The sequence below is a fragment of the Podarcis cretensis genome, assembly GCF_951804945.1.
Source record: "Podarcis cretensis genome assembly, chromosome: 1".
Taxonomy (NCBI): domain Eukaryota; kingdom Metazoa; phylum Chordata; class Lepidosauria; order Squamata; family Lacertidae; genus Podarcis; species Podarcis cretensis.
In genome coordinates this window covers 75,650,121-75,677,850 of record NC_137170.1, presented here as the reverse complement: position 1 = coordinate 75,677,850, position 27,730 = coordinate 75,650,121, and the positions used below count along the sequence as shown (strand labels likewise).

General features: G+C 43.2%; 1 protein-coding gene across 1 annotated transcript in view; it reads left to right on the top strand.

Annotated features, from left to right (window-relative positions):
• SLC67A1 (solute carrier family 67 member 1) overlaps positions 1–27,730 on the top strand; it is a 78,255-nt gene that overhangs the window by 26,264 nt on the left and 24,261 nt on the right. Inside the window, exons 6-8 of the mRNA XM_079987405.1 lie at positions 9,141–9,256; positions 10,806–10,916; positions 14,572–14,672. Coding sequence (XP_079843531.1) covers positions 9,141–9,256; positions 10,806–10,916; positions 14,572–14,672 — 328 coding nt within the window. The remainder of the gene's footprint in view (positions 1–9,140; positions 9,257–10,805; positions 10,917–14,571; positions 14,673–27,730) is intronic.

Here is a 27,730-nt window from a genome sequence, read left to right as displayed (position 1 = left end):
ACTAGGAAAACCTCCTGATGTTTGAGGCTTCAACTCCCATCAGCCCCATCCAATATGGCCAATGGCCAGAGGTGATGGATATTGTGATCCAGAAACATTTGGGAGGCCAGAGGCTCCCCATCTCAGATGTAACACGATAACTGCACACAAGTTTTGTATTGCTTTGATTTCCTTGACATAAGGCAATTGTAGTATGTGCAGCATCAGAGAAAGCAACTAATTGGAGGTGTTGTAAAAATAGTAACAGAAGATTCCTCCTAATGACTATAACAAAAGGGCCTGTCCATTCAGGCAGACCTTACAAGCCTTAATTAAGGGCTTCAGCTTCTGCCCGGTTTAAATGATGTGATTCATACTGCTAGCTTCAAGAACTACTGTTTCAGGAAATATATCTGCTTAACAGATAATATCACTTCCTTGGATGAAGGTATATCAAGGGACCATACAAGAAGTACAAGCAAGGACTTGATTATTCTTAGCTGACTACAACTGTCTCCATTGAAAAGTGTTGCATTTGTGTTCACATCAGATGATGTGAAAGTTCTGCATGCTGTGGTTGGTTTCTGACTGCTTTTTCACAACACCAGGTATACAAATGACTAAGGTGCCTCTGAACTGACATCCTGAATCTCAAGTTCCCTTTCTTCTGATGGAGTCACTCTCTCAGGGGGTTCTGAATCTACAGTGTTGAGCATTCCAGATCAAAGTGGTCCATGTGGCTGATAGGCTCTAGCACATGACCAGCTCAAGCTGTTTAGTACATATAGCTGGCTTCCCACATGCACTTTGGGGATGTCCTTTTCAGAAAACACACTAACTTTTTCACAGGATATTTCTCATACTTCCCACATCCCTGATTCTGCTTCATTTGTAGAAACTGCCGTGTGGAATGTCCTGTTTGTAGGCTTCCCCTCTAAGGCATCAGTTTGGCCACTGTGGGAGACAGGAGACAGGCCTTCAATCTGATCCAGCAGGATTCTTTGTATGTTATCTCCCCCCGCAGACTGTACACTTATTGTGAAGCTGATAACATCTGTTTGCAAACAGAGCGGGGGAATCATGTGGGTAGGTGTGATATATCTTTAGCTGCTATATTTCTATAGCATCTGTGGACTTCAGGGTATGTTACAAACATCAATAAATATAATACTATGGCTATGAGGCATAAGAGCCAAGGAACTTTGTCCCAGAAACCACATTATCTAGATCAATGTAATGCTGACCTTTAAAGCCCTAAATGGCCTTGTCCAGTATACCTGAAGGAGCGTCTCCACCCCCATCGTTCAGCCTGGACATTGAGGTCCAGCACCAAGGGCCTTCTGGCGGCTCCCTCACTGCAAGAAGCGAAGTTACAGTGAACCAGGCAGAGGGCCTTCTCGGTAGTGGCGCCCACCCTGTGGAATGCCCTCAGATGTCAAAGAAATAAACAACTATCTGACGTTTAGAAGACAACTGAAGGCAGCCCTGTTTAGGGAAGTTTTTAATTACTGATGTTTTAATGTATTTTTAATATTTTGTTGGAAGCCGCTCAGAGTGACTGGGGAAACCCAGCCAGATGGGTGGGGTATAATTAATTAATTAATTAATCAATTAAAATTGAAATGACTCTTCCAGAAAAAGTCTGTTGTGTTTTACAAACTCAAAATTCCCCAAGAATGAATTTTTACTACTGTACTGAGTAGTGAAGGCATGGAATAATGGTTCCCTTCCCTGCATTTTCAAGTGTTTTGAAGTCCACAACTAGACCAGGATTGCATAGGAGAATTGGTAATAGAGCTCATTTGAAGACACACTTAACCTAAGTGGGCTGCAAAGAACTTCCTGAATCACCATCTTAAGACCGTGACACACTTGAAGCAAAGCCTGTTTGTCAGTCACCTGGATGAAAAATCCATTAAATACTGCCAACATAAAATTGTGTTATTGCATTTTTAAAAAGAAGAGTCCCAAGGTCCACCTGCCAGGAGAAAGTAGGCAACCTGGTTTACATTAGCAAAGATATTTTTGAACTCTGCATTTTTCCTGCTCAATGCATATGAAAGTAATTGACACTCCAGATTTAATGATGCTGAGCTGTTATGGATGAAATGTGCAAATCCTCCCACATTGTGGTCAAGCATAACTGATCTGCTTCTCTTCCTGTAATTAAACCAGAGTTTTTTAGAAAATTGCTGCTCTCAGTTCCCGCAGTGAAATTGGCTAGCAACGTCATGTTGCTCCCCACTGCCTTGGGAAATAGTTCTCCAAAGCATGCCAAAAATATTTCATTCATTTAATAGGGGATGTGTTATGTTTGGGCTGATTTTACTGAAGAGAGCATTTAGCTAGACAGCTTCCCATTGTCTTAGTTTCCTCTCTGGAAAAGGGCTCGCTACTTCATTGCTGGCTAAGTTTGACGTAGTCAGCCCTTCCTGAGTTCACGCAGGCTGTTTTTACTTATGTAATGTCTCAAAGCACATAGGCCTTGGCCTCTTAATTCATTAGTATCTTGAAGCAGAACACCCCCCTAAGCAGGATTTCCTGCTGCAAGGTGTAGCAACGATAGAAAAATCTGGCTGTAGCTCAGGGTTGCATTGATAGCATCACCACACCTATTTTGACAATTCCACCCAGGCTTGTGATTTGGCTCCCATGTGAATTTCTAGCAGACAGTGGAGGCATGGGACGGGAAGGGTTTTGTTGTATGTCAACTGGACAATATGACTGTTTCTTTAGGCTTTTGTATAGGGTGATGCTTGCTGAATGGGACTTCAACAACAGAAAATGTTGCTCAGTAGCAGGGAACTTGGTTTGCATGCAAAAGGTCAATCTCAGGCATCTCCAAGCAAGGCTGGGAAAGGTCTCTGTCTGAAACCTTGGAGAGCTTCTTCCAGGCAGATAATATTGAGCCAGATAGGCCAGTGGCCATGGTATAGGACAGCTTCCTTTGTACCTGATGACCAATCTGGAATGTTGGCTATGCCTACTATACCTGTAGGGTGCTGAGGAATTTCTGCCTTTGGTGTGTTCTGCCCATAGTATATGACTGTGGTGTTTGAAACGTAGCCAGTGAAGGAGGAGACAAAAGTCTGAGATTTGTAGCTGGCTGACCAAAGATGTCTTGTAACATCTTTGTGCTTGTGAAACATGCAACGATTCCTTGCTGTGTTGTTCAGCAATCTATGTTTCTTTGATTAGATGGAGCAACACTGAGCTTCGAGCCTCATACACCTACAGCTCTCATGTAGTTAGACACATAGTCAAAAGCGGTACTTGAAAGTAGCTGAAATTGCCATGAATGAAGGCTTTATGTTGCTTAGTTTTGAAGTAGGCATGAATCATTGAAATTCAGTTTGTACGTTCTTAGATCTCAGCTGCGACCTTATTGAAGGGGGAAATGGAAATAAGCAAAGAATGATTCAGATTTGTTAAAGGGAGAAAAACGTCCTGTTTCACGAATATGAATAGGACCAACAGGAACTGTCCAACAATGAATTTTTTTTGGGTGGCATTCAACTAAGTTTGACTCAGAGTAGAACCATTGAAATTAATGAATGTAACCAAGTTAGGTCCATTAATTTCAACAGGTCTCTCTGAATAATATTCAGTTCAATACCAACATTTTGCACCAGGTGAAGCTTCTGAATTAACTTCAAGTGGAGTCCTCCATAGAGTGGACCATGTTGCAGTATGTGGAATGTGGAATACTCATTCCACAAAGTTACAAGATGAGGGTTGCAAGATCCCTCTCATCTAAGAATTGGTGCAGCCTTCATCATGGGCACATTCACCACATGTGTAGACTCTTACTGTCATCATATTTCTATAGGATAATAGTAATCCCATCAAACACAAACGGGGAACCCAAGACTAAAAGTATATTGAGAAGTGTGACATCAGTATGCATACTGCTCAGTGCAGTATGTTTCCAAATACCAGGTGCTGGGAATCACTGGTGAAGAGAGTGATGTTGCACTCAGGGCTTCCCATAGGCATTTGGCTGGCCCCTATGAGAACAGGATGCTGGACTAGATTGGTCCCATTTTGCCTGATGCAGTGATGGACGCATGAGAAAGAGGCAGGAAAAACATAATGATGACTTGGGGAGCTGATTGGAAGAAAGTGAGTTGGAAGGGCCAGAAAGACAGCAAGGGGAAAAAACTTCCATGGACATATGGGAAGTACCATATTCAATTTGATTTGCATTGAGAATAGGAAGCAGGAATAAGCAGCTAACCTCATCTAATAGTTTTTCAAATTTTATTTTATTTATTCACGTTCTGAACCACCTTTCATCATTTGTGATCTGAGGATGGCTTGCGACACAGTCACCAAAACACTGAAAACACAAACATTCAATCCAACAGTTTAATGTCAGCTTACAACAATACGAGCTGGACACATATCCATTTCCTGTGCACCTTTGTCAAATCAAATATATGGATCTTCAACTGGTGTCTAAACCCCAAAACGATGGTGCTGGTCATGCTTCAATGACGCCATTGCTGTCCAGTCTGCAATTCCTAGAAAACTCAGTTTTCTATTTTAAGATGTACTAAACATTTTTAAGATCCATAAACATTTGAGAATGTTTGTAGATGTGGCTTTGATATTGCCTGGAAAATAAGCACACTCCATCCAGCAACAGTTTTCATTTTATCTCTTTACAGTGATTACTATACAAATGCAGCTACCATTTCTGTGTTTGGGTTGGTTTGAGATTCACCAAGGAAGCATTAAATAGTGTTGTCCCTGACAGGTGATAAACCATGAATAGCTGCAGAGTGCAAAACCAATTCTGCAGTATAAATGTTTATGGCAGACTGTTGAATTGTACGTGCCTCCTTCAAGGTACTTCCATTCCAGTCAACCCTTTCCTTGGTTGAAGCCTTTACACACCATGTCCAGTTTTACGTATAAACGCTTGTGACTCAGAAAACACAGTTTATCCTTGGAGAGGGCTTCAAAGATGTCCGTCTGTATTGTGAGGCAGGATTTCACCCAAGGGATACATAAACAGGAAGACATTTAGCCATAAGCAGACAGTGCCCCTAAACACACAACATTCCAGCAGATTAACAGGCCATTGGGGAGGCAGGCTGCAGATCTAGACTCAAGTGGGTTGAGGCCTGTTGCTAGAGGCAGAAACGGAGTGACTCCTCCTGCAGTTTTGGAAATTTGACAAGCTTAAGCAGCAGTCCTACTCCAGATGTTTTGAACTGCAGCTCCCACCATCCCTGCCTATTGACAAGTGGCTGGAGTTTATGGGAGGTGTAGCCCACAACATCTCACTACCAAGGCTATACACAATTACGTGGGAGGAAACCCCCTTGAACTCTGTAGGGCTTACATCTGAAGAGACATGCATGGCCCTTAAAGCCATCCCTCATTTAGTTAACATATATTTCTGGGGCTTGTATATCCCAACAGAAACACTGCCCCATGTTGTCCCTGGGATCTCAAGGTCCCTGTTTATTAGGGTGGTGGTCCCCTGGTTGATCTCCACACCCTGATACCTTCTTCCACCTTTGCATAGAAAATGCTAGCAGGAACTAAGGAACTCTGGAACTTGTAGTTTTTGAGAGAACTATGGCATAGAGAGACAGGCATCGCTGTCTCTCAAGCTGCAAATCCTCTTGCCTAGAGTAAACCACCAGAATCAAAACATTTAATCTCTCTCAGACATCCAGAGGGGCTATAGCGCATCAGAAGTAGGACAAAAAAAGGCACAAACCCAGGACATTTGTGGTATAAAAAGTTACAGGATTTCAACAGGAAGGTACAATATATGCAGAGATTGGAAATGAAGCAGTGTGACTGCCCCAGTACTTTTGCAGGAACCAACACCATTGAAAGCAGAATAGCATGTGACTGTCCCAATACCACCATGAATAGACCAGTCTCTGTGTGCCATGCACACACATATGGGAAGAGGACCATGAGGCTGTGTGGTGTGCCAAGTTTTCAGAAATAAGGCGAGTCCCTGGTATGTCTCTAAGCAGTTCTGTTGCACTTAAAGCTTTTCTATCTTTACCTACATAATCCCTAGAAAAATCATCACAAGACTGCAAACACTGTAATCTGTTATCATGGTTGGTTTCCCTGCACAGCTGACAGAGAATGGAATCTGCCAGTGGTATGAAAGCTGGTCCAGGTAACTTGGGAAGCTCTGAAAAGCTGTCAATATTAACTTTCCCTGAATATACACAATAAAATATGTGTCAACATGAGACCATTTTGTCTTTGTTATCAAGTGGATGGAATGTTAGAAGCTTCAGTGCAGACAGGAACTCGCCAGCCAACTCCTACTAAACACCCAAAAGAAATTCAGAAAAAGGGAATAACCCAATAAAGTAATTTGGCTGGTTTTTTGTTTTTGTTTTGCTGTTCCATAGAGAATTTTAGTCAGTCCTAGGCCACATTCACACCATATATTGAAAGCACCATGAAACCATGTTAAACAGTCATGGCTTCCCTCCCAAAGAATTCTAGAAGCTGAGTGTTTTGTGAAGAGGGATTGATTTCTGACCCAACCAGGAACCAGCCACCCCAGGGTTATCTGGTTCCAGTGTCATGTAGTTCCCCTTGCTCCATCTGCTTGTGCTTGATAAGGAATGAAGAATGGCCCTCATGCAGACCTGGGTTAGCCTGGAAGACCTTTTCAGCATTGCAGCCCATGTGTGATCCTTCAGAGGAAAGCTGGCCCGGCCCAGCCATTAGGCAGGGTGAGGCAGCTGCCTCAGGCAGTATGCCTTTGGGTGCCCTGCTTGCTTCACCACCAATATTGGGCAAGCCCATGCCTCACACCAAATCAGCAGCATCTTGCTTGGAATAGGCACCGATGGTGATGCTGGTTCTCCATTGGCAGTTGCAGCAAGGAGTGTAGTGGCAAATGAGCAGGCAGCAGCAGGAGCAAGTATGTGGTGGTGGGAGAGCGGCAGCAAGGTAAGGTGGCACTTCCTGGTTAGCTTGAAGCAGCGAAATGGGTCTCACTATCCCTGCTTGAGAGTTCGGTAGTTTAAAGCCTTTCAGTGCCTTTCAGTGATGCGGGTGGTTGTGCTCACCCTATAATTTCAGATTGGCAGCTCTAGGAAATCCCAGGGATAAAATCCGCAATATATATATATATATATACACAGTATATATGAAAATGAAAAGCTTGAATTGTAGTTGACTACCCCACCCATGCAATTTTGGATCCTACAAGCAGAAGCAGCTACTGAAGCTGATAAAAATCTGTTCAGGTCTTAAAGTGTTGTGACTGAGTAAATGGATTAATTTTGTGGTTTAAGATAACACTTGCTTTGGCTGAGCCACCCAAGAAGATTGCAATTTGTTGAAATGTCTCTGTTTGCTTGAGGTGGTTTTCAGGAGGCTGATCTTATTCTCAAATAATCAGAAATTTGCTGTGGACTGTTCAAATTCCTATCTCCAGCAGTGCTTATGTATATTTTGCCCTTTGAAGTTCTTCTGTTGCACAGACTGAGAAACTTGACTCTTGCTTTTGAGTTTTAGCGATAAATGGCACCATGATGCATCTTGCTGCTATTCAACAGCTCCTCCATCTGTTCTGAGAAAACATCTGAGTCTCCTAAAAATCTCCTAAAGGATATGGTGAACAGCAGTGCAAATACATGTGAATAATGTGCCACACTTTGCCTCTCACCTCCAAGGCAAATTCCCTTGCAGCTGGGGTGGGAACCAGCCCTCCGCCCAATTTCATGTGGATGGCAAGGAGAGGAGTAATTGAGAGGAAACTGGGTGGCCGACGGAGAAAAGGGTGGTAACAGAATGAGAGAGAGAGAGAGAGTGCCTTGCCCACCATGGACTCTGCCTCCCTGCCAGCATGTGACCCCCAAGAGATTACCCCCCCCCAACCAGGGACCACGTCCCACTACTGAAAAAAAGGTTCCCTAACTTGCCATGCACAGTTACATTAACAGAAACATTGCCCATAAGATGTGGGCAATCATTGTACCCACAGCCTTACTCAGACCTTTGTTTTTTATACAGCTTTAATCTGCATTTGAAGGAGAATAGTAATAAACCTCAGTGAATAAAGAAGAGAACACAATTATCTTTCCATGGAGAGAAGGTGATTTGGTATATGTGACACGAGGCCACCACAAAGGAGACCGTGGTTTCCCATGGCCTCTTGTTTAAGTTTCAGCAGCAGAGCCTCTTTCGAGCCCTGTAGACTCCACTCCCTCCCTCCTCTTTATCATTCTTGTTTGCCATTTCATAGTTTGCTTTGTGCTGACTGGGATAACATGAAATGAAAAATGTGTTTGCTTCTTTCCTGAAGTTTTCATCGTCAACGCCACTGTCTGTTATGAGGAAGTCAGGTGCGTGTTTGCTACAAGTATTGGTCGCCTACAGAGAAACCCTGTACATATCCACCCAGAAGTATGTCCCATAGAGTTCAATGGGACTTTTGCCAGATAAACAGGTGAAGAGCTGTAGCCTGAGGGAGCAACCCTAACTCCCCATTCCTGCCCCACAGCCTGATGGGGCTCTGCGATATAGCAGGGCCAGCGCTGCATCTGTAGCCCTGCTGCACGCAGCAGCCAGGGTGCAAGAGGCAGGAACAGGCAGATTGCTTGCCAGTGGACATCATCACATGATGCCAGTGGGGCTGGATGAGGCTCCAATAAATCCCAGGCTAGCTCAACCCCACTCGCTGCATGCCCCTAGAAAACCCCACTTTGCTGCCTTCAAGAAGTGGCTGCAGGTTGCAAGAGGGAGCTCCACACCAGTGGAGAGAAAGTGGCAGCTGCAGGCAGGTTGGCATAGGCCAGCAGGGCTGGCTGGAAGGACACCTTTGCCTACTCCAACCTCCCACCCTCAGGTGGGGTACAGGGAAAATTCAGACTGCTTTGTGAATCATGTAAAATACTAGGGGGTGATGAGATGATCCCAAAGTGCCCTTCATCTTGGGAGGCAGGGCTTGGAAGACTGGGGGGATCTATATTTGAATGCCTATATATGCTGCTGAATTAAGAGGGTATTATGTAAAATTTAAATAAAGGAATGTTATAAATATAAGATTTTGAGGCAATGGATGGCTTCCCCATAGCTTGGCATTCCCCATATTATCCCCATAGCTTGACATTCATAATAGCTACTTTTACCATTTTTGTTTGTTTGTTTTCCATCGACAGCGTCTACTTTCCTTGCTATGTTGCACTAACAGGATGCCTCGCATGTGCTTTGACCATCCTCGTTTTTTTCCCTGCGCAGACAAAGCCACAGTTGAAAGGAGATGCTGCACACCAGAGTGAGTGCTTACCATTTCTGACCTTTCCCTAACCCTAACCGATTACGCTTTAAAGACTAAGCTAAAAAGGATTTAGGTTTGTAAGCCAAACACGAGCAACTTTTCCATCTCCCATTATCCCTGGCCATTGGCTGTACCAGCTAGGGCTAATGGGACCCAAAGTCCAACAGCATCTGGAGGGTCACAGATTGGTCACCCTCCCTGATGTATTATTATTATTATTATTATTATTATTATTATTATTATTACCCGTCCTTTACCAGGGCAGGTCCCAGGGCAGCTTATAGCAATTTAAAAATACAATATTGAAATCAATGTAAAGCAAATGCAATCAAAAGAACAGGGTGGGTCCTAAATATATATCATCTCTTTATGTATAGTCAAAGGGCAGAGTAAAGAGGTGTGTCTTCGGCGTGCGATGGAAACTCCATAACAAAGGTACCAGGCACACCTCTGTGGGGAAGGAATTCCACAACTTAGGGGCTGCCATAGAAGTGAGGTTAATCAGTATCAGGCCTCTGTGTTGGTCCATTATAACAAGAACCAGGGGTTCTATCGAATGAAACATTTATTAATACTAACCAGCATTCTCAGCAGTGAATACAGTGGTGCCCCGCAAGACGAACGCCTCGCAAGACGGAAAACCCGCTAGACAAAAGGGTTTTCCATTTTGGAGGCGCTTCGCAAAACAAATTTCCCTATGGGCTTGCTTCGCAAGACGAAAATGTCTTGCGAGTTCCTGTGGGGTTTTTTCCCTCCCCCCCCCCCTTTTCCTAAGCCCTAAGCCGCTTATCAGCTGATCCGCTGATAAGCCACTTATCAGCTGATCCGCTAAAAGCCGCTAAACCGCTAATAGCGCTAATCCGCTAAGCTGTCAATGGGCTTGCTTCGCAAGACGAAAAAACTGCTATACGAAGAGCCTCACGGAACGGATTAATTTCGTCTTGCGAGGCACCACTGTACAAGATTTCACAGTACATGTATTCTTCTTTAGGTTAACATAAGGTTAACTGTTTTTTAGAGATGAATTAGATCTCTTCTTTATCATATTATAGATGGGCTTTAACGTTTTGATTTTATTCTGGTTTTTATATTTGGCCTGGATGTATGTTTCCCTTTGTGAAAAGCAACTAATAAATGCAAATAACAATAATCAGCGATAACAGCTATTCAAGAAATTAAGACCTTGACTGCAGCTTGCTCCAGCTTTAAGAAAGTAATGGATAAAAGTTCTTATAGAATCTAGGCACATAACTGCTATACTTTACACTGGAATTTCTTGGGATTAGCACCTATGAATTTAATGGGACTTACTTTTGAAAAGTTGTGCATAGGATGATACTACTGTCAAAGATAAAATTCTGGAGTGCATGTCTATTGCATGTTCAATGCAGTCATGTTCCATAGGAAAGGCACCTATGCTAGAGAGAAGAGCATAGAAAGTGTTCCTAAAGAAAGAAACCATTGTGCTCAGATATCATATGACTTCCTTGCTTTCTGGTGCCCACCTGGTTTCCCAGACTTTAACCTACTTTTTAAATTTTTCTAGGTGTGTCCCAGTCCACTAGTATATTTAGTCTCAAAGAAACTGTTCGCCTAATGAAACTTCCAGGAGTAATGGATGTTTTTTTAATCAAGGTACTTTCCGGATTTCCTTCAGGTGAGTGCTGTGAGTTTGTTTTTTTAAAATAAGATCTCCAGTCAGATATGATTGTTGCTCAGGGATTATTGGCATCTTTTGTGTTTCTGTCTCAGCAGAAAAAAGTATTCCTTTAGCTGCAAATCATATAATACTTAGTGTTGCATACTCCAGTATAACTCATGAGCTAGGTCGGTTTACACCTGATGGCAGCCAGCATGTGGTCAGTCTAAGAGTGTATTGGGCTACTACCAGAATCATTGCTGCAGAAATTATTTTGGGGGGGGTTGGTTTTTTTAGCCTCCACCTGTAACAGATGGAGTGGTGGGGTAGAGATAAGGGTGATGTGGTGCAAACACACTGCCAGGAGCACTGGATTGACTCTGCTGGTACGTTTACACCACACTGACCTAGCCACCCTCTTGATCTTCCCACTCCACTTAAACAGCAGTGACTCACCTGCTTGGAGGTCAGGTAAGTGCCTCTGGCCTACCACTCCATGTCCTGCTGGCCTTCAGCACCTGAGGCCATTAGCAAGTGGCCAAATTAAAATGAGGCCAGGGCTCTTACTGCTTTAATACTTGTTCAGAAGAGGGAATTTCAACAGGTGTAGCTTTTTGTGTAAAAAAGGACCTGGGGAATCCTTAGCACAGGAGTTAAACACACCATCAACGTAATGTCCAGTTTTTGTCTATATTTAAAACTCATTATTGTAACTTCTATACAGTTACACAAACATACCCTTATGCTATTAGAGATGCTGCATGCCACTTCAGAAGTGACTTGCTCAGTGGGGTGGACCTAAATCAGTAGCCTTTTGCTGCTTAGTAGGAGGGGTGAGGTCAGGGCTGCTTGGCTTGGCTCTGCCAGTGCTCACACGTAACCCCTGCCTCACTGTGTCAGTGACACCCCTCACAGCAAACTATTCCTGAAGCTTCTCCCCACTAGGCAAGCAGCTTTTGTACCACTTACATATACCTCAGTATCTTAAACTCAACATCTCTGTGCTTTATATACCATTGCGTCACTTCTTAAATAAAGGAGAAATTCTCAGAATTCAATACAATACAAAACACCCTTTAAATTGCAGGTATAGCATGGAATGTTTTTCTTACAATATTCAATAAGTGGGCTCCTATCCCCCCCCCCAAGATACTCTGCCATTGTTTGAAGAGATTACATTTGAAAGACTGAACGAAAAAGAATTTGGGTTTGTAAGCTACATGTGGGCAAATTTTCTGGCTCCAGCTGTTATCTCAGTCCTGTATCTTCCCTTTTCAATCTGATCCTGTGCACATTAAACTGAATGGGTTCTTTTGTCCCCATATAATGCGTCAATCTTGCCATTAACATGGGTTTCCAGATTTTATCAATCCATTCATTTAGAGTTGGCATAACCTGTAATCTCCATTTACTTGCGTATAGTATTTTTGCTGCTGTCAACACCTACGAAACAAGGTCTTGTGTGTTCTTTTTTCATCAAGCCATCTATATAATTGAATAAGAAGGAGACAGGGTCTAATCCTATCTCACATCCCACAATTTTTACAATTAAATTGTGGGAGCACCACCACTGCTTTTTTTTAAGCTTCACTCCTCTGCAGTCCTTAATCTCCACTGAACTTGGTGGGACTTTCTTCTGAATAAAGATGCACAGGGTTGGGTTGCCCAGTGCTCTGATGCTCTTTCTGAGCCTATCTCTGTCCTCTGCGGCTGCTGATCCAACCTGCTGAGACCCTGAGAAGGGCTGAGATTACATCTTAAGGAGATTTGGCTGTTATCCACTTATACATACCTCAATGCTAGAGGGATAACCTTCCAATAAAAGTTCTCATTTATTTTCATCTCGTTGCTCCAACCATATAATTATTTTTAGTAATGTACACATATGTAGAGCCCAAATTATAGTGTTGCCTGTATTTATATTATAAGCAAAGCTGTGATGTACACAGGTTAGTGCTGTGCTGACAATTCCACAGGTGTCCATCTGCCCTGTTCTCCGTCTATTAGAGAAAAGAAAAGAAATTGCATTTGAAAAATATCAAAGCAGAGTAAAAATTTCAGTAATCTTCCCAAGGGGTTTGTCACACTTGCTTTACTTCTGAGGTGACTGATGAGTATTTGGAGATATCTTGTCTTTTGTCCTACACATCACCTCACTAGTGGGCTGCACTCTGCAGCCTTTCTGGCATCCTCTGCTTCAATTAAAGGCCAGGGTAAGATATCACCTTCTTGTGGGGTTTTTTACAGCAGGAATTGCAGCCAGGGAGGCTGCAGATTGCTGTGGAAATGCTTACTGAAAAGAAGAACACACCCCCTTGGCCACCATTTAATGATGAGGCAAGCTCAAAATCCCACACCCACCAAAGTTCTAAAGAAATCTTAACATTCCCTGAGAGCTAATGCAGAGAAATGGAAGCCTCTTTTTCAAAGCAAGAAAACTTTTGAGAAACTGACAAAGCACTAACACATTCCACTTAATTATGGTATTCTCCAAACAAACTCACTTTGGAAAGCATGCCGCTGCTGAACATTACAGTCCCGTGCACACTTTTCCTGAGAGTAAGCCCCATTGGACTCAGTAAGACTTACTTTAAAGCGCTTGTGGATTGGCTACCCTGCACATGCGATGTAGATGTGGACTTCATCTGTGCTAGACTTAACCATGATCTAGTGTTCACTGCTTAACTCCATAGGTTAGCTGTCCAAGAACATAAATTGATACTTATTTTTCTACAAGTGAGAGGTATATGTTTTAGTGCAGATAAGCATTTACTTACTGACTGCATGTATATATATGCACGTCTATCTATATCATCTATCCATCTATCTATCTATCATCTATTTATCTATCTATCATCTATCTATCATCTATCTATCTATCCATCTATCTATCTATCTATCTATCTATCATCTATCTATCATCTATCATCCGTCTATCATCTATCTATCTATATCCTGCCTTTGGGGCAAGGAGCTCAGGGTAGCATACATAGTCCGCTGTCCTCCATTTTGTTCTTTCAACAACCCTGTTGCTGTGCTAAGGAAGTGTGTCACAAGGTCACACAAGTGAAACTTGTGACTGTGTGGGGATTTGAAGCCTGGGCCTTCCCAGTCCTTTCCCAACACCCCAACCACTACACTGTGCTTCAGACGTCTTTGGGTGAAAGAGAGCAAGAAAAAGTATGTGGCATTGCAATTTTAGACATGCCAAATGATTGAGTTTTAAAAGATACCGCATTTAAGGGGGGAAAGTATAGTTCAGTGGCGATAAAGCACATAGTAGCAGCCTGTGTGGTGGCAAAAATGAAGCACCAATGTTCTCCTGGCTTCCACACATGGTGTGTTGCTGGTGCTTACAGCAGGAGGACGGCTGAGGCCTGGGGAGCTGGAGGGTTGTGCAGGAGCCTAAGGGCGAGAGCCTCAGGTTGGCTTTGCCACATCGCAAAGCTCAAAGCCCGCTTCACTTCACCACTCCCCTTCTCTCACAGGTAGGCACCAGCAACACGCTGCGTTTGAGACCCAGGAGAACAGCAACACTGCACCTTTGCAGGCCACTACAGATACATAGTTTACATGGCTTCTGTCCCATGCTCAGTTCTTGATATCTCTAGTTAACAGCGCTGAGCACTGCCACCTGCCTTCTAAAAAGAGCTTGTCTTTTCCTTAACCTTAGGTGTGTTCCTGATCATGTTTTCTATCGTATCTATCGATTTCTTTGGTCTGGAAGCAGCGGCGTCTGGGTACGTGATGGCATATTGTGGAATCCTTCAAATGGTAAGGAGGTTGGCAATGAGAGCTGTCGTGATCTCTTGTCTCCCAAAGTCTTTTATCAGAAACCTTTTGAGAAGGTCCAGCCAGGGATTTGGGTGCCTCTAGCCTGAAGATACACTATGTTTCAATAACGATGACTCAATGGAGGGGGGGATTTTTGCTGTGGTGAGGACTGACTGGGTCTGAACCACCCATTAGCCAGGGTGAAGCCACCACCTCTGTGGGTGCCCTGCCCACCACTGGGGCCACTTCTCCAGTGGAGGTGGTGGGGTGGCTGGTGGTGAAAAGGGATGCGCCACTGTTGGACTGGGACATTTTTGAGGAAGCAAAAATGCATATGTTATTGCGGCTAAGAAAAACAGAGTTTATGGGGAATGGCCAGGACCAGATTGAACAGAGAATTTCTAGGTGCTGTGGGAAAGCTGCAGCAGCACAGGCCGTCTCTCCTAGGCCACCTCACCTGTATATCAGCCTTCAGGGTTCTGCTACACACATGTAGCAGACTCCCCATTTCAAATCTTCTCCCTCATGGTGGGGAGAGGGGCTGGAAGGAAAGCAGTGGTGAGAGTAGGGGCAGCAAGTGTGACACCACACTTCCCCTTGTGCAATTGTTGTCCCCTGAGGGGAGAATGCCTGAAAAGGGCTTCTTAGGCCTATTGGTCACCTCTCTGTTTCCCTCCAAAGGATTTTGTTCTCCAATACAATCCTCTCTGTGTACTCTCTTTGCAATATGTTGGTGGGGGATGTTGATGGTAGTAGTGCGTTCCAAATATTTATGGCACATTTCTAACATAAAAGGTTTGTTAGAATGAATCCCAAGAGGCAGTTGCCCTAATATGCTTTGGACTTGTGTTTCTCCAACGGCAGCCTCCCATATCACATGGGAAAGCAAGGGGGCTTTCAAATACTTTTGTGATATTTGAAGGTTTGTGATATTTCATGGGTGTTCGCTGTTCCCAGAAAAAGGTCAAATATCCTCCTGTAATACATGCAAATCCTTAGGCCTATCTAAAGTATCGCTCTCTGGGATGCAGCCCATGAGTGCTAGAAAGTTCTTCTTTTTAGGCTGAGTTATTATAATATTTTTATTGTGCCTTTTATTATTGTTGTTGTTGTTGTTGAATTTATATGCCACCCAACACCTGGAGGTCTCAGGGCAGTTCACAGAATAAAATCAAAATATAAAACTACAAACTATATAATAAAAATAAAAATAACAATAAAACCCCTCCAAAAAAACCCCCACATTTTAAAAGGGCATAAGACACATGGCTTACAAAAAGAGTCATGAGGTTTATCAGATCAGCCTTCAAGCCAAGTCTGTATTTAAAACTGTCTAAAGGTATCTGATGCAGACGCTGTGATAATTGTCATTTCTGCTGAATTCATTTACAGGAAGCAGCCATTTTTTGGCTTTGGATTATATAGCTCCATTTTCTTCTCCATTGTGTTGAGGGTTATGGAAGTTAACAAGTCGGTGAATTTCATCTGACTATAATTGGATGGTTGCTGTTTAGCAGATTTTATAGACAGTTAATTAAAATAATAGAGTGCTAATTAGTAGACTTTAAGACAGTCTCAATCATATAAATTATGAACATAAGCACAATGTAATTTTCATTTCAATGGAAAGAAGAAAAAGAAATAAAAGAGCAAAGGTTGATCTTGGGGGTGGGGGGGGACCACTTTCATCTAGTGGAGAGGATCAGTAAGCTCCCCACCCCTCTATGAGCCACTTTTCCATAGAATCATTGAGTTGTAGTTTTGGAAGGTGCCCCAAGAGTCATCTAGGCCATCCCCCTGCCATTTTGACAGGTGGGTGGGTTCACCTTCCTGTGATCACATGTGGATCCAAACCCTCCCGGCGGTTCTCAACCTGTGGGTCCCCAGATGTTGTTGGACTACAACTCCCATCATCCCTGAGCTCTGGCCTTGCTAGCTAGGGGTAATGGGAGTTGTAGTTCAACAACATCTGGGGACCCACAGGTTGAGAAAGGCTGCCAGACAAAAGCAGCCCTTGCTTGGAGCACTGAATTTAAATATTGCCGAAAGCCAGCTCTGTTGCAAATGATCACTCTGAAGCTGTGCACTCCTGGTTGTGCCTGTGCAGTGGGGCTTGCACTTGGTGCTTTTTAAATTCTGTGCCAAATGCAAATCCACTGAAAATGGTTGCACATGGAAACTCCCAACTGAGAGCAGCATAGCAGAGTGGATTTATTCCAAAATAGCAGGACTTGTATTTGGCACTAAATTTAAACAGCACCAGATGTCACTCCCACTGCAGAGCAACCATCAGGAGGGCACTTTAAGGCTCTGAATTGTTCCTTTGCAACATTCACTTTACTTGCCCCACATCTGATGTTGAGTGACAGGTCAGCTTGGCTGGGGCCAAATGGCCTTGCAAGCCAAATTATGAGCTCTGCCAGGAGTCATTTGGGTTGTGTGATGAAGGTCCCCATGACTGACTTATCCTAGATCAGTATTCTGTTCACACAGTGGCCAACTGGATGCATGTGGGGATGCCCGTAAACATGTACAGCTCTGATTGTTTATGGACTATATAGCAATACATGTGATTTTGGAAGGAATTCAACATCATGCTCCTCTGCTCATTCCATCAGTGGAAACATTTTCCCCACCCCCCTCTCCTTTCCCCTTTCAGTGCTTCTGGGCTTCTCCTGACCCCCGCCCTGAAGCCAGTTTCAGGGGTACAGGAGGCATATGGGGGAGAGAAAGGGGAGAACCCCATTGCTCAAGCAGACGTCTTTGCACAGGGCTTCTGCTGACGGGACTCATTCATTAAATCCCATTGTGTATGCCTTTTATTTTGTTGTCCAGCAAATGTCAGTCCTACAGTTTTGCTTAGATTGAAAGATAGCAGGCCTCACAGGAGAAACCTCTTTGAAATACACAAATGTGTGAATTACTTTCTTTTAAAGCTTCGGGAAGGAAAAGTGGCTGATCTTATCACCGAAAGGAAGGAGGCAATTCTATCAGTATCCTGTTTGCTTTAAATCTTCCTGTGTGTTTGTGTGTACATTCAGAAAAGAATGGCTTGGTTATATGAAAACTCAAACAGACACACACCCATTGTGTTTCAGAAACAGTGAGGCATCTGCTGTAGTGGGAAGAGAAGACCATTTGTTTATGTGTACTCATAGCATACATTCCACATTAAGAACAAGATTGGGAGGGGTACGGATCCGGTGGGTGGGGGAAACGGGTTATGCTCCTGCAGAAGAAAATTCCCCAATCCAGAGCCAGTGCCTCTTCAATGCATCAAAGGTTTGTTTTTGTGTGGTTTTTGTATTGTTTTTTGCTGCTGTTCATAAAATAAGTGATCTTCTAAAGCAGGGATGGCTGATCTGCAGATCAAATTTTAAGCCATTTCTTCTCTGTTCATCTTCCTTCCCACCTAAGAACATTGCCCCTTCACTCTACTGCCATTCTGATTTTATGGTCATGAGAAGCTTGTTTGTCTATTCAAAACATGTGTTTTAATGTGTTTGCCAGCGTTTAGTTTTTATGAGCAGCCCCTTTGGATTTGAAAGAGGTTCACCGTTTCCTAAAGGAAGGAACTGTGGGCAAATTATGCCGATCAAGATCTAGCACTGCCACACTTATTATGTACACATGCTGAGGAAACAACTTGGCTTCAGTGGTGGGTGATTTGTTCATGACTAGGAACCACATCAGAAATACAAACTGGAGAGCTGCCAGTTATTTCCATACATGGCTACATGCAATTATAACATAATTTTCATATCATTTCCCCAGCCCTGGCGAATGCCAAAGGAGAGGTGACAAACACTTTATTCTACTATTTCTTTTTTTATGGTGAAGCCATTATTTGAGGGAAGCACCAGAAGTCATAGTTCAGTGGTTTAACTCCTGTTTGAAGGCCAAAGGTCCTAAGTTCAATGTCTGGCACCTCCTGCCTAGAATTCCAGAAAGCTGCTGCCAGTCAGCGTAGACAATGCTGGGCTAGATGAACCAATGGACTGACTCAATACAAGGCAGCTTCCTATGTTCTGTGTTCCTATTGGACACAAGTGGGGCGGGGTGGCAGGAACTCGAGACAACCACTGAAATCTCTTCATATATATGTGTGCAGGGGCACCATCTTTAGGGGGCCCTGAGCACCCACAAAATTTTTGTTGTGGGTGCTCGGCACTCCCACCACAGGGCCCCCGATGCAACTTCTGGTACCTCGTGAAGCACCAGAAGTCACGTCCGAGGCCTTGGAGATGCTGTCCAAGGCCTTGCAAGACCTCGGGATCTGACTTCCGCGGGGCACGTGACATCATGATGTCATGCTGCAACGTGATGTCATGTTGCTCATGCTGGGCACCCAAAACCTGGGGCCCAAGTCGGGGGGGGGGTGTACGTGACATGGCATTATATCTTCCAGAAATAGTTTTGCAACTATAAGGGCTGGAAACTTAAAATAAAAAATAGATGCTGAGATTCTTTGTGTCAGAGAATTGCACAAACTTCACATGTCTGGGGAGAAGTCTGTGTTGCCTATGCATAATGCCTGTAGCAGCCAGTGGGGCTGCACTGTTCTGAGTTTCCAATGCCCTATGTCGCCTGTTACTGAGAGGGGGAGGGGGAGGGCGGTGGGGAGCTCAGCATGGCGTAGGCACAGCAGCAGAGCCAATCCTACCCTTCTGACATGGCATCCATAAAGTGCCCAACTCCCTGCTGCTCCCTCTTGCGCAGTGTGGGGCAGGAAGAAAAGCAATGCAACCCTATCCGCACAACCCTGCCAGTCTCTACTGCTTAGTGTGGGAAACTCTTCTGCATCCGTGTACATTCTTAAGTGTGTAACTCATCTACATTCATGTACATAAGAATATCCAGCAAAAGTATAGCCACCTTTCTCCCTGGACTAGCTTGTAACACAAGAGTTAATCATATGTCACTCACTTTCCTGGACTCCTCCCAGTTCTAATTAAATGACAGTAAATGCAAAATCTAGTCCATAGGCCAGGGTGTCAGCCAGGATTTGGATAATAAATGTACAACACCCCAACAAGGAGGAGGCTAAGGTTTCTATTATTTCTCTCTCTTGGTTCATGAGAACATAAGAGCCTGCTGGATCAGGCCAAAGGAGACCTAGCCCAGCATTGTGTTCTCAAAGTGGCTTGACAGATGCTCTGGGGAAGCTCACAAGAAGAACCTGAACACAACAGCACTCTCCCCACCTGCAGTTCCCAGTGATGGGTGTTCAGCACTGCACTGTCTCAAACTGTAGATGTAGAACATAGTCATCATAGCTGGTAGCCCCTGCTAGCCTTATCCACCATGAAGGATTCATACAGCTGCACAATCTTAGAAAAACAGGAAATTCCCATATCCCATGTCAGACTGTTGATCCACCTAGTTTGGTGTTGTTGTCACTGGGTGTCAAACAAGAAGCTGTAGCTGGAAGTACCAGGAATTAAACCTGTGACCTCCTGCATGCAAAGAGCATGCTCTACACCTGAGCTCAATGCATTCTTTATTCTTTTATTTTTTTAAACTTTATTCTTAGGGAAGTACTTAAACAATCCCTATATAACACTGGCCTTGCAGACAACTTCATTGTCCAGAAAGTGGGAGAAGCAACAAGAGGAACAGCCATTTAGATCTGGTCCTAACCAATGTTGATGACGTGGTTAGTGGGGTAGAAGTGGAAGGATCATTAGGCGCGAGTGATCATGCTCTTCTGAAGTTTACTATACAGCAGAAAGGAGCAGCCAAGCATACTAGGACTCAATTTCTTGACTTTAAGATAGCCAACTTCATAAAACTTAGGGAAGTGCTGGGTGAGATCCCATGGACAGTAATACTAAAAGGAAAGGGAGTTCATGATGGCTGGGAGTTTGTTAAGAGGGAGATAGTAAAAGCACAACTTCAGGCAATACCAATGAGACGGAAACATGGAAGTGCCTAAAGAAGCCAGAGTGGCTATCTAAAGAACTTTTAACTGAGTTAAGATTAAAAAAGGATGTATACAAAAAATGGAAAAGGGGGGAAACCACCAAAGAGGAATTCAAACAAATAGCCAGCACGTGTAGACACAAAGTCAGAAAAGCTGAAGCACAGAATGAACTCAGGCTTGCTAGAGAGGTTAAAAGCAACAAAAAAGGCTTTTATGGGTATGTTCGTAGCAAAAGGAAGAACAAAGAAACAGTGGGGTCACTCAGAAGAGAAGATGGTGAAATGCAAACAGGGGACACAGAAAGGGCTGAACTCCTCAATGCCTTCTTTGCCTCAGTCTTCTCCGATAAAGAAAACAATGCCCGACCTGAAGAATTTGGAGCAAATGATTCAGCAGAGGAAACACAGCCCAGAATAACTAAGGAGATAGTACAAGAATACTTGGCTAGTCTAGATGTATTCAAGTCTCCAGGGCCAGATGAACTGCATCCAAGAGTATTAAAAGAACTGGCAGATGTGATCTCAGAACCACTGGCAGTCATCTTTGAGAATTCCTGGAGAACAGGCGAAGTCCCGGCAGACTGGAGGAGGGCAAATGTTGTCCCTATTTTCAAAAAGGGGAAAAGAGAGGACCCAAATAATTACCGCCCAGTCAGTCTGACATCAATACCAGGGAAGATTCTGGAGCAGATCATTAAGCAAACAGTCTGTGAGCACCTACAAAGGAATGCTGTGATCACCAATAGTCAGCATGGATTTCTGAAAAATAAGTCATGTCAGACTAACCTGATCTCGTTTTTTGACAGAATTACAAGCCTGGTAGATGAAGGGAACGCAGTGGATGTAGCCTACCTTGATTTCAGCAAGGCATTTGACAAGGTGCCCCATGATATTCTTGTAAAGAAGCTGGTAAAATGCGGTCTTGACTATGCTACCACTCAGTGGATTTGTAACTGGCTGACTGGGCCAAAACAAACAAGATGAATTTTAATAGGGAGAAATGCAAAGTATTGCACTTGGGCAAAAAAAATGAGAGGCACAAATACAAGATGGGTGACACCTGGCTTGAGAGCAGTACATGTGAAAAGGATCTAGGAGTCTTGGTTGACCACAAACTTGACATGAGCCAACAGTGTGACGCGGCAGCTAAAAAAGCCAATGCAATTCTGGGCTGCATCAATAGGAGTATTGCATCTAGATCAAGGGAAGTAATAGTGCCACTGTATTCTGCTCTGGTCAGACCTCACCTGGAGTACTGTGTCCAGTTCTGGGCACCACAGTTCAAGAAGGACACTGACAAACTGGAACGTGTCCAGAGGAGGGCAACCAAAATGGTCAAAGGCCTGGAAACGATGCCTTATGAAGAACGGCTAAGGGAGCTGGGCATGTTTAGCCTGGAGAAGAGGAGGTTAAGGGGTGATATGATAGCCATGTCAGGAGTGCTCTGATGGTGTTTCCTGCTTGGCAGGGGGTTGGACTCGATGACCCTTGTGGTCTCTTCCAACTCTATGATTCTATGATTCTATGATTCTATGATTCTATGATTCTATGATTCTATGACTGACCGAACCCAAAGGGTGCTCATCAATGGTTCCTCTTCATCCTGGAAAAGAGTGACTAATGGGGTGCCACAGGGTTTTGTCTTGGGCCCGGTCTTATTCAACATCTTTATCACCGACTTGGATGATGGACTCAAGGGCATCCTGATCAAATTTGCAGATGACACCAAACTGGGAGGGGTGGCTAACACCCCAGAGGACAGGATCACACTTCAAAACGACCTTGACAGATTAGAGAACTGGGCCAAAACAAACAAGATGAATTTTAACAGGGAGAAATGTAAAGTATTGCACTTGGGCAAAAAAAATGAGAGGCACAAATACAAGATGGGTGACACCTGGCTTGAGAGCAGTACATGTGAAAAGGATCTAGGAGTCTTGGTTGACCACAAACTTGACATGAGCCAACAGTGTGATGCGGCAGCTAAAAAAGCCAATGCAATTCTGGGCTGCATCAATAGGAGTATTGCATCTAGATCAAGGGAAGTAATAGTGCCACTGTATTCTGCTCTGGTCAGACCTCACCTGGAGTACTGTGTCCAGTTCTGGGCACCACAGTTCAAGAAGGACACTGACAAACTGGAACATGTCCAGAGGAGGGCAACCAAAATGGTGATGCCTTATGAGGAACGGCTAAGGGAGCTGGGCATGTTTAGCCTGGAGAAGAGGAGATTATGGGGTGATATGATAGCCATGTTCAAATATATAAAAGGATGTCACATAGAGGAGGGAGAAAGGTTGTTTTCTGCTGCTCCAGAGAAGCGGACACGGAGCAATGGATCCAAACTACAAGAAAGAAGATTCCACCTAAACATTAGGAAGAACTTCCTGACAGTAAGAGCTGTTTGACAGTGGAATTTGCTGCCAAGGAGTGTGGTGGAGTCTCCTTCTTTGGAGGTCTTTAAGCAGAGGCTTGACAACCATATGTCAGGAGTGCTCTGATGGTGTTTCCTGCTTGGCAGGGAGTTGGACTCGATGGCCCTTGTGGTCTCTTCCAACTCTATGATTCTATGATTCTATGATTCTAACACCCCCCCCCCCCCAAATAAATTCCATGCATATACAGTGTAAATGATTAAGTCAAACATTAAGCAGGTTTGTACAATAGTGTAGAGTTGATTATATCTTTGAAGCATCTTCTATTCTCTGCCTTAACAGATTGTCCCAGGGTGAGCTGCGAGTAGCTGGTGACGACGGGATAATTGTCGTCCTTCCCAGGGTACCGAATAAACATGTACCGTTTGGTTTCAGAATCATCTTTGGTTTTTGGGTTCCTTTTTTAGTGGAGCAACATTTTCTTTTCATTTCTTTTGTTTGGATAACCTTTCTATCTTTGTTCTCATCCATGAGTGTTTCCTTTTCTTCTTTTTCATACAATATTTGGCAAGGCTTCTGGGGCTTGATTACCAGGTGAAAAAGGATGAAGGGGCGAGAGGAGACAAGATTTAGGGCCATGAATAAGATTAAAGAAGTACAATAAGAGACTTGTGGAGCACATTGTTTTCCTTTAAAAGGATAATTCTTAAAAGTGTTCTGACTTGAAGCTGACATTCAGAATATGGAACATGACCAAAGTTGGAATTGCTCAAGGCATACCAATAAATGACAGTGGCGTAGGCAGTCTCATGGAAGGAATCCAGAAGCAGAATCTAATAAGGAAAATGTTCAGCCATCATGATGTGTAATTATTTGGAGCTGTGCCAGTATACATCCAGCAGGAAGCTCCCTACACCAAAAGAAGAATAGGTAATAAAATAGGATTGAAGTCCCCCCCTCTGCCTCCCAAGAGACCTTGGTTTTACAGAAATGAATTAGCCATATGATGTACAGTGTATTTAAAAGGCATCTTCCAGATCAATGACTAGAAGTCTCCTTAGGGCTCAGCTAGACATGACACTGTATTTGCCTTTTATGTGCATGTTTTTAAAGCTGCAAATAGAATTAGCAGGAAGGGAGGATTTAACCCTGCTGTGATCCAGAGGAAAATCCCTCCCCTGCAGGTGCAGTTTGCATTTGGGGAAATTCCCTGTTGGCAACCACTTAGGAGAAAAAATTTTCTCAGCAGGAGTGGGGGATGGATTAATTTCCCCCTCCACATCTACAATCCTGAGAATTATCATCCCCTGCCCTCAGAAAAAAAAGCTGATTCGATTTGCATTTTTCTTTTGAAATACAAAGATATATTAAACATCACGTCTAGTTTGGCCCTTAGACAAAACCCTACTATCTGTGATATCAAGAACACTTAGGTCACACTTACTTTCTTCAAGTCACTCAGATGTGTGCCATATCCAATTCATATGCCCCCTCTTTAGATGATGTTGCTCATTCATCGATAAACTTTGATGAAATAATTCCATGCTGGGAATCTTCCTGCACAATCACCTTTATGTGCTGAAAATAGTATTGGTGTCTGGTTTTTTGCTTATGATGCATGGATATTGAGGGTATATCTACAGTATGTACTTGTGTGGGATTTATTTTTTTATATATATAAATTTTTTATTAGTTTTCCATTTTTTAAAAAACACAACAAGAACAACATACAAACAAACACATAAAATCATATTTTCTTAGCCTCATTTTCATAAGCCTCTTTTCTCGGACTTCCCCATACCTTCCCCTTTTTGCATCCTTTTTTTTTTTTAACAATTATTCAGCAACCCTTTTACTTGTGTGGGATTTATGCATTGCACGGCATCCTCAAGCAATGCTTGCTGTGGCTCCCTTTACAAACACACCCCGCCCTCAGCAACTAAGCAGACTCCATTTTATTTTCTCACAATGTTCCCAATATAGCATCACTCTGGAGCATGGTGGAGAATTAAAATGTGGATCGGAAGAGTCTATGTTAGATGAGCCCACGGAAGGACGCTGGCACAGGAGGAGTCCCTCTGTAGAGCTCTATGCCCCCAAACACTGTCTCTGGCCCTGATTTCCCCAAGGGAAACTGTGAATTATAGTTTGATGAGTTTGCTGTGCATTCTTTGTCTGATATTGCCTGATGCAGGAGTCTACCATGACCGCCATGTAGTGCCCACCAGTATTTTCTATGGCATCCAAGAAAGGTCTCATCATTAGATATCCTCTCATATTTCAGCAATGTATTTGAGACGATTTGGTCATATCCTGTTTTCACTGACTCGGGTTCTCCTACATTGGGCAAGCCCCCTTAAACATTTCATTGGATGCCAAGAGTAGACACCCACACTTCCTTCTGTTCCGAATAGAGAAGAGGTACAAAGAGCTTCTCACTGTGAGTGGGCATGATGGAGGCTCTGATGTAGAGCCTTTTTCCCATTGGTGGGTTCCTGTCTCTTTGTGGTCCTGCATCTTTTTCTGCTCTTTCAGATGCAGCAGCCATTTTATACATTGTGCTCCCACAGCAATCATGTTGTGTTATGCCGCATCCCCATGACAGCCATTTTGTGATTGGCATCAATGGCATTTCCTAAAAATTTTGGCCCCAAAATGTTGGCGACCCTAGTATTCCTATAGAAAGGGGATGTTTCTTAAGCCAGTATATGGGCTTATCCACACTTACCCACTCTTTAGCACTCAATTGGAACAAACGTCAATTTGGATTTTCCGCATATTGACGTTTGCTCCAATTTGGCTTTAAAGAGCAGGTTTTTGTGGGGAAAAGGGGGCGCTCAGGCACAGCTTTAAAGTGTGGCTCATTGCATGGAAAGAGCAGGGGAAAAGGTAAAGTGTGGATAAGCTTTAAGACTGCAATATACCGATAAGTAGTAGTAGTAATAATAATAATAATAATAATAATAATAATAATAATAATAATATCTTTATTGTCATTGCCCCCTCTCAGGGACAAGTACCAGTATAAGTAGATGCACCCTAAATTCTCTGAATACAGAGATTTGTTATTTATTTGTTACATGTATGCAATGCCTTTCCATTAAAAAAAATATATGTCCAAGGCATTTCCCATGGCAATATTTCTGTACCTAAGGGAAATTCAAGAGTTTTTCAATATAGCATTCATTCATTGCTGTTTTGACTGCATTTCCCCCTACCAAAATTATTATTATTATTATTATTATTTTAATTTTCATATAATTCTTTCAGAGCTGTGTGCTCTCCTATGACACTACATCAGTGCAGGAGTGATCATTAGCTGCATTTTAATGAATAAGAGCACAACCCACAGTGCTCCACGGTTTCAACTTCTTCTTTTTTTAATAAATGTTTATTAGAATTTCCAATTTAATACAAAAAACAAAAGTACAAAAATACACAATAAAAACAAAAAAACAAAAACAAAACAAATATGATTTCCAATACTTATTTCTATTACCTTGTTTCTCGGCCCTCCTCTCACCTCCCCCTTTTGTATTCCAGTTCAAATCTTAATTCAGCAAATCCTTATTGTAACTTATTATAACTTATTTTAACTTATTACTCCACTTTTACATTACAGCTGGTAACCACTTAATTTCTGTCCAACAACTTTCTAACATTCATTAATCACGGTTTCAACTTCTTTGGAGACCATGAGCTCCCCCTCCCCTGTGCTGAAAGGGATATCTATCCAGCCTTTGTAAAAAGAAAGGGGACAAAAATAATCACGGCTATTCCCTACCCTCCCTATCCCAGCACCTGGATGCAATTTGAACCTTTGGGAAAGCTAGAGCCTCTAAAACCTCAGATGGTGCTAAGCTTTTATTTTGAATCCACAACTGAATGAAATGAAAACTGAGATTTGGCCCAGAGGCTTAATTAAATATGAGCCAATCGTCTGTTTTCTTGCCATAGAGCTCTGGCTTCCAGCAAAACATCTGGAGGGGAAAAGCTATTACTGGATGGATCAGAGAGGAAGGAAGGTGCAGTGTGTGCACTCTCATTAAGTCTCTCTGCTTTTTCATCTGAACATCAAACTTAATTCCAAGCTGAAGGAGCAAAACCATCAAGCACTGTGGCTGCTGCGTGACCTCCATGCACTCATTAAAAAAAAAAAAAAAGTCTATGCTTTTTCTTTCCAGGCAAAGCCCATCCAGAGCAGCTTACAATAGCGAAAAAAAATTGTAATGGTGGAAAATCAATATGATAGAAAAAAGAATAAAACCCATTCGGATTCTCTGTAACATAATCCACTCCAGCCTCGATCCAGCAAATTCCCCAAGAGAAGGCCAATTGAAACAAATAGGTCTTTAATACTTTCTAAAAACCCTTAAGCGTAAACACCAGCTACAAACCTACTGGGAGGGAGTTCAAAAGTTTTGGGAGCACCATGACGAAGACCCTCCACCCACCTCACAGACCCAAGGGGTTGACACAAGAAGAAGGCCTCCTATTGAGACCTCGTTGTGTGGGCAGGATGGCACAGATGCAGGTGGTCCAATAAATAGGCCAGGTCCAATGATTGAAACGACTTTGTCCCAGAAATGCACTGGAAGCCAGTGTGGCTGTATAATACAGGTGGTGTTGGAGCTCAGTGAGCTTTTCACCCTGAAGTTTTTATTTGCAAGCATGTAGACCATCTGGGTCATAGCCCTTGCAGGTGTGTGGAGCTGTGTAGAGTTGGCGTAGCCATTTCATGGATGTTACCTGAGCAGTTGT